The sequence below is a fragment of the Terrapene carolina genome, unplaced genomic scaffold (genome assembly GCF_002925995.2).
Source record: "Terrapene carolina triunguis isolate 2854851 unplaced genomic scaffold, T_m_triunguis-2.0 Scaffold26892, whole genome shotgun sequence".
In the NCBI taxonomy this organism is placed as follows: Eukaryota; Metazoa; Chordata; order Testudines; family Emydidae; genus Terrapene; species Terrapene triunguis.
In genome coordinates this window covers 41,214-49,005 of record NW_020691243.1, presented here as the reverse complement: position 1 = coordinate 49,005, position 7,792 = coordinate 41,214, and the positions used below count along the sequence as shown (strand labels likewise).

The 7,792-nt window shown below is 52.2% G+C and overlaps 1 gene segment (V, D, J or C); it reads right to left on the bottom strand.

Annotated features, from left to right (window-relative positions):
- Positions 1-7,259: 7,259 nt before the first annotated feature.
- LOC112124469 lies at positions 7,260-7,756 on the bottom strand. The segment is given in 2 exon segments: positions 7,260-7,615; positions 7,711-7,756. Coding segments are annotated over 2 exon segments (402 nt in total).
- Positions 7,757-7,792: the final 36 nt, after the last annotated feature.

Below are 7,792 nucleotides of genomic sequence, written 5' to 3'. Positions count from 1 at the left end.
TTTCCCTGGTCTGACAGGGGCAAGTTCTATGGGAGAGTCTCTGGGAACAGCTCAGACCCAGGGGCTGCGGATTGTCTCTCCGGGTGCAGCCTGGGCAGAGAGAGACAGATTTAAACAGGAACCTGTCACCCCTATTTGCATATTCTCTTCCTTATAGGTAGGGTGACCAGACAGCAAGTATGAAAAATCGGGACAGGGAGTGGGGGATAATAGACGCCTATATAACACAAAGCCCCAAATATCGGGACTGTCCCTATAAAATCGGGACATCTGGTCACCCTGCTTATAGGAGGCTGAAATGTCTTCCTTTAGTGGTCTTCCTTATATGTGTAAGGGGACTGTTGCCCCCTTACTAACACTCAGTGGGGGTGTTTTGGTTGGCTGCTCCCAGCACTAAAAGGGGAGGGGTCGATGGCAAATCAGGAGCCTGAGACGGACAGTCCCCAGGGGCAATGGGGAGAGGCCAGTGCTCCAGGTTAGCTTGATTGACAGGGCGGGCAGCTAATCAGGGAGTCAGGAGGCCAGGGGGGTCCCGCCCTCCGTGTGAGCTGGAATGGCCTGAGTCAGACAGAGTGGGGCCGAGCTAAGGAGAGAGCAGGGGCCCGAGCTGAGCTGCTGGGAGCAGAGCTGCAGCCCCAAAGCCAGAGCACAGCCCAGAGAGCAGACCTGCCCTGGGAGCAGAGCTGCAGCAACCAGAGCCAGAGGGGCCAGAGAAGCAGCCCAGGGAGCTGGAGGCAGAGCAGCAGCAGCAGCCGTGCTGAGGCCGAGTGGAGCTGGGGCTGGGGCTGGGGCTGGAGCAGTCCGGAGCCGGGTGCGGTGAGCAGCTGGGGAGAGGAGAGGGACCCTGGGCAGTGGGCCCAGCACAGGGAGACGCCTCAGCCAAGAGGCTCTGCAGGCCAGACTTGGGGGGGATCGTAACCCCAACCGGGCAGGGGCGACACTGGGAAGAAGGGTCCTGCCACCTAGAGCCTGAGAGCGTGTGGCCACCGCCAGAGCAAGTGTCCAACCCGCAGCGTCTCTGCAGCACAGCCAGGGCCTGAGAAGGAGCCTGGGACCTACAAGGAACAGACTGTGAACTGCCCTGACGTGCCAGAGACACTGTTTGTGATGTTCCCGGCCACAGAGCGGGGTGATGTGTTTTCCTTTAACCTTTCCCATTTTTCCTTATTCTTTTTTAAAATTAATTGTTAATGAAACAACTTGTATTTGCTTTAAATTGTATGAAATAATCAGTGGGTCAGGGAGGTGCCCAGTGCAGAGAGAGTACCCCGAAGTGGGGACACCCTAGCCCCTGTCCTGTGTGACCACAGCAGGGTTGGGGGTCGAGACCCCCAGGAATCCTGGGCCCAGCCTTGTCGGGGTTTACGAGGACTCTGCCAGACAGGAGAGTGGAAGGGGAGTCCTCAAGGGCAGGGAGGCCTCTGGGTAAAGGGAGTGGGAGCGAGGACTCAGATCCTTTCGCTAGCCCACTTCACTGGGGTAGTGCAGAAGCCAGGAAAGTTCCCCACAATAGCGGGACCATTCCCCTGCTTACATATATCCTAGGGCAAGGGACAATGGTTCAGATGGTCTCCTTTCATCCGTGTGTGCAGCGCCCAGAACAGTGCGCTGGGATCCTGTTTATACATTTGGATAAGAAAAGATGAACCAGACGCCCGCACTGAAGACAATTTCCCTGACATGACCTCAGGGCCCGATTGCTGTCAGTTTGTATAGGGTGTGGGAGACTCAGCCCTGGAGCCCCCGCCCAGGCGTAGTGGGGCTGTGGTATGGCGGGTCAGTGGGGTCAATTCCAGGTGAGGGGTCGGGTCCCAGGGGTCCATTGGGCTGAGACACCCCTGCAGACAGAATAATGCCCTGGGGCGCTGGGGAGTAGCTGGGACTGAACCCCGGCCAGCCCTTTCCCAGAAGCAGCAGCTCCACTGACCTGGGCTCTGTCTGGTGGGAAATATTCCCCGGTAGCTTTCACCACACGGGACAATCGCGGTTCACTTCACCCCCCGGAGTTCCCTCGGGAATTGCAAGGAGAGGAGCGGGTGGAGTGAGGTGGGCAGGGCTCTGCTCTGTATTGGTGCTTTCTGCTCCCCTGCCCTCAGCTGTAAAACACTGGTCGCTCCACGGAAGTTAATGGATTCTCAAAGAATGTAAAACTTTTACACATGCAGGATAAAATGACAAGAGCCTTTATAATTTACCCTACGATTCCTCATCTGCTATTCCTCAGAGAAGATGAAATTCACTAGTTTTTACTTTAAATCTGACCAAAAACTTAACCCTGCCTGTGTGCCTAATGAGTGTATCCTCAACAAATCCGGACATAATGTTTATTTAAAGGCTAATTCTCACTCTAACCCACAAAATTATGATTTAATCCAAAAGCCCAACTTTAACCCTGGCTCTAATTATAACAGTAACTGCAAATCTTACCCCTACTGTAACATTGACTCAGACATTAAAGTGAATCTGGGCCCTAATACTTATATTTACCCATACTGAACCATTCCCTTACCCCTACCATAATGTCAACCTAATCCTACCTTTAAGCCTAATGCTAACCCTAACCCCAATCATACCTTTATCTCCAACCTTAACCCTATCCCAAACCCTAACCCTAATCTACTCTTATCTCTAACCTTAACCCTACATTTAGGCATAACCCTAACCTCAACACTCTGATTGATTCTGTTTTATGTACATATATTTTAATAAGGCTGAATTTTCTACTGTCGACATTTGGCTCAGTGAACTCTCATTGCTGGGAGGAGTGTGTGTGTGTTTTTCCCACTAGAAGCCCCAAGCGTTGGATTAATTGCAACATTCTGCGCACAGGGCCAGCCGCGTGGCAAGAGAGTAAAGTCTGGAATTGCAAGACCACTCGGAAATCAATTCTGGAGACAGCGAGGGAGCTGAGTGTTCTTGTCACTCTGGTGACAGGAAGTAGGATAGTGCTCTGTTCAAATTATTACCTATTTTATGTAAAACATCCGACTTCCTGGTGAGAGCGATGGATGCGAGAACGGGGCCGTTATTAAAGGAAAGAAAATAGATTGCCTACTTTTGTGTAGGTTCTCAGATTTAATCCTTTTACATTTTACAGACCTTTGGCTCCCCAAAAGATGAACACTCACTCAGAGGGAAAGTTTTTGTCTGAGCTTCTACTCCAGTGAGTCTCTCGCAGTCATACCCGGGTGGTGTTCATGTGTCAATACAGCAGGTCTCCGTAGTTGTCCCGGGAGATGGTAAATTGGCTTTTTACTGATTTGGTGTTATCTGTGCTGCTTCCAGAGCTGTCTATGGCGCAGACTCATTCCGGGGACCCAGCTTGTCCAGCACCTGCTGAAGGTGAACCGGGGGGTTTGCAAGAGAGGTGGAGAGAGTCTCCGGGCTTTTTCACATTCCCTCCAGACTCCACCAGCTGCACCTGTCTCCGGGCACCTGGGAATCAACACATGATAAGAATCAGGAGATACTTGACTGAGAAGATATCTCAGGAGTCTCCGCTATTCTGGGGGAGAAAATCTCCTCTGAGTGCGGCGAGATTGTGGAGGAGATGGAGCAAAAACCTCATTTATCTGCCTGGGTCGGGAGTTCTCGGGGGATTTCCTCTTTCACCCCCCAGACCCAGAAGTCTCTGGCTTCTCAGTGCCAGAGCTGCAGGGTCTGGGGAATGTCAGGGTCTAAGCAGGGAGCCAAGTAACCTTATTTGCATATCCTGCTGTTAGTGAGGGGCTGAGAAACCCAGCCCCTAATCGACATGAAATCCCGAGGTCGGAGCTCAGACAGGACAGTGACAATTCTAGAGAGTCTGGCAAAGGCTGTGTGACTTTATCCTTAATATGCTGCCTGATACTTGGTCAGAGAGTCAACATTGTGCTTAACAGAGAACTTGGAGTCCACTATCATTGTAAGGCAAATTTCCCTCCTCTGCACATAGGCCAAGCTTTCAAAAATAACTATTCTAATAGTGTCAAATTGTGTTCGATTTTTTGAGATGCCTTAGAAGGGGCTTCTGACAGGAAAGTCCCATTTAAGAATTCCAAGATGGGCACCCAAAATGTGAGAGATTTAAAACCACTTAAGAAAACACTGCCTATTTTAAGATGAGGGAAGACAGGCAAAGAGAAAAATGATTAATTTTTACAGCATTGAATTGGAACGTTTTCTGAAGCCAATTTTCAAAGGCACGAAGGGCAGTTAGACAGCCAACTCCCATGGATAGTGAATTCTATTTGGGCACCTCACTTGTGTTTGCCCCTTTCACAATCTCCCCTTGTTCCTCTAAAGCCAGGAAGGATGGTGAATGTGTTGCTAGGGATGGTGGGATGAATAATGCGCAGGCGGTGGTATGTTTGTTTTGCTGTGGAGCATTCACCAGTAGTGTATTTTGGTGTGACTGGTCACCTGATTACATGAGCTTCTCCTCCTATTCTATACTTAGCTGAAGTCAACTCTAGTAATCAAACTGCCCCATGTCTTATTGTGTAGGAGGTGCATGGGGGAGGGGTGTGCATCAGGACAGGCTGACATCCAGCCCACTGTGAGGAGAGTTCAACTGGACCACCATCTGCAGAGCAGTGGAGAATCAGGATGGCTCCTCTCTAACCAGATACATGGGTTTGAGGCGGAGTTCCTCTACATGAACTGTGCCTTGTGTCTGGAGGGGACATTACAACTGGGGTCACCCAGCGCACATCTAAAAATGGGTCTCGGTAAATCTTTATGTTTACTATGAAATGGTTTGTGTGAGGCTGAATGTGGGACATGGAGCCAGGGATGGGAGCAATGTAGGGGAAATGCTGTAAAAACAGAGCAGTCAGCCCCTGGAAAGAAGGCAGAACTAGGGCTGTGAAATATTAAAATCCCACTTCACGCTGATGTAGGGCTCACTCGGTGCATAGGCCCTTGTTCTGGGACCTCTTCACAAGGGATAATTTCACCCACAGGGAATTACAAGTGGGTTGAGGGGGGGTAGATTTAGCCGGCTAGGCACGTTGCAGGCATAGAGCCAGAGTGACATATTGGCTGTTCGCTCTGAATCATTGTGCTCCTCTGCGAATGGTACAGACTTTGTCACCCACCTAACAGAACATCTGACATCTATTCCTTGCTCTAATATGATAGTCGGGCAATGCAGTCTGCAATAGATACTGGCATAAAGACTCCTTTTGTATCCTCCCAGCCAAGGGAGGGAAGAATAATGTAGTTGCTATAGCTTGATATTCCTAGGGTCTTTCCTCTAATTTCTTTGCACAATGATCAACAAATGGTAGAGCACTGTGCTGAAGTGGAAATGTTCTGAATGTTTTCTCTGAATACTGTGTGGGTGCCTCAATTTCCCCTATGCCTTTCTTAAGGATCTAGGTGGTGGGATAAGCGTGTATGGTTGTTGCAGAGCCCATGGAAGGTATGATGTCTGCACAGAGAATGGTTGAAACCCTGTTTCCTGGCAACTGGTGGAAGTGGTGGGATGTACTGCACCCTGTGAATGGTGCTTCCTGCAGTAAGTGACTGGGGAGCCGTAAAATGAAGGGGGATTAATGAGGACCAGGCATGCTGAAGGCTCAGAGGGGGCGGTTTCAGGGGTCAAAGAAGCTATACTTAACCCCTGGGAGTGTGTGATGAACGAGAAGGACTGTTGCAGTAACAGGGTCCCCCTGGGGACTGTGGTGAGCGGTCCCGGGGCGGAGGAGACTGTGGCTTGACCCTGGGAGAGAGGTTGTGACCTGGAGAATGGCTGGCACACTAGGGGTTCTTCCTGGAAACCATGGGGACCTGAGAGCACACAGGCCTGTGAGTCCACAACAACTTGGGAACAGTGAAGTGATGGCCTATCACCATCTCCTTAAGAAGGACATTGTGATCCTGTGCAAAAAGAGAGGGTTACACATTGGAAAGTTCAGCAAAGCACAGTTAATCATGCAGCTGGAGGACGATGATCACTCTAAGGAGCAGATTCCTGACCCAAATGGGTCTACAAGAGAACCTGGGAGCAGCTGGAGCAGTAGCCAGGCATCCCCAAGACTCCTGTCCCAAACCAGATGGGGGTCTTCAGGATCGGGTTCCCCATCAGGGGATCGGAGATGGATGGGATTGGAGCTGAGTCTGAGAGAGCTGGAAGACAGTAAGAAGGAGTGGGAGGACTGTGGGAGACAGTGGTAGCCCAAGAAAGAGCTGCAGGAGAGCAGCAGCAGCATGGACTGGCAATGCTGGAGCGGAGAGGCATAGGGGGCTTCCCAGGGGTGAGTGGGGATAGACCCCGGGCTGCCAGTTCTGCAGGGAACTTCGATACTAAATTGCTGCCCCTGGTTAAGGAGGGGTGTGGGTGGATGCCCACCTCACTGCCTTTGAGCAGGCTGGCGATCTGAACGAGGGAGACCCTGCGGAAGATCTCCAGTATCTAGCTCCCTTGCTGGGTCCCAAGGCCATAGACACTGTCAGCCAGATGGGTGGGGTGGTGGACAGGCTTCCACTCCTGACCCCGGCCTATATGTCTGCATGGAGTCTCCTGGGCTCAGGCCCCTCGGACCCCCAGTGGGAGCGGAAGGTGATGGTCAATGGGGAGACATGCCTGGGGTGGCGAGGCCCTGGGACAGAGAGACCTGTTGTCAGGCCCCAGGTGGTGCAGCCTCAGATGCTGAGGGGCTGTGAGACCTGGGGGAAGGTCCTAGGTATGAAGCCCCTCGCCCTGCCTATGGCCCGGATCCCTGTGCAGACACAGGAGGGGTCGGGTTGGATAGGATCAGGATACCTGTCAACCTGTAACCAGACCCCTGGGGCTGAGTGGGAGGGAGAGATGCTCCCCACCCCCCTGCACACTGGAGAGGGGGCTCACGCTGGCTCTGATGCTGTGACCAAACAGCGATCTCCCTGCCTGCCCCCACTGGGACAGCAAGGGCAGCGTTGAGCACGGTGGGAGCTGAGACCCAGGCTGAGTGGGGGGACACCCAGGCAGGGCAGGTCGGCTGCCAACCAGGTTCGCCTTATCCAGACCTGCTGTTGGGAAGTGATTTCATCAGAGATGGGCCCGAGACAGCCAATGTTGCTCCGGATTGGAGTTCACAGATGAAGCGAGGGATCTCTGCACCGCAGGCCCAGTGGGGCTGTGGGCAGGAAGGGGAGACACATTGCCCGGGAACGGAAGGGTTAAAACTGGCGGGAGGTTTGTGTTACATTCACCCAGTTGCCGGGTCTCCAGTCTGAGCCCGGAGCGGTGTGTGTGTCACTGCTGCCCCCGCGCGGCTGCCAGGAGAAGGGCGATTCTACAGCCTCCGTTTTTGCATGATCACAAATCGGTTTCGTTTCACTGTGTCTCTCGCACAGTAATAGCGGGCGGTGTCCTCGGGCTTCAGGCCAGTCATTTGCAGATACAGCTCACTCTTGGAATTATCCCTGGAGATGGTGAATCGGCCTTTGACGGAATCAAGGTAGAGTATGGTATCCCCACCGGGGTTTATATAAGCGACCCATTCTGGTCCCTTGCCAGGAGCCTGACGGACCCAGTGCATGTAGGCACTGCTGAAGGTGAAGCCGGAGGCTTTGCAGGAGAGGCGGAGAGAGTCTCCAGGCTTTTTCACATCCCCTCCGGACTCCACCAGCTGCACCTGGGACCGGACACCTGCAAATAAAGACAGGTTATAAATATTGGTATAAAAACAGCAATAATGTAATCTAATTTTATAATTCTGCCCATTATTCACAGAAAGCAAATACCTTCCAAAGCTGCTACAGCGAAAACGAACAGGAGTAAAAATCCCATTTTCCCTGGTGCTGGAGGGGAAAGTTCTCAGGGGAC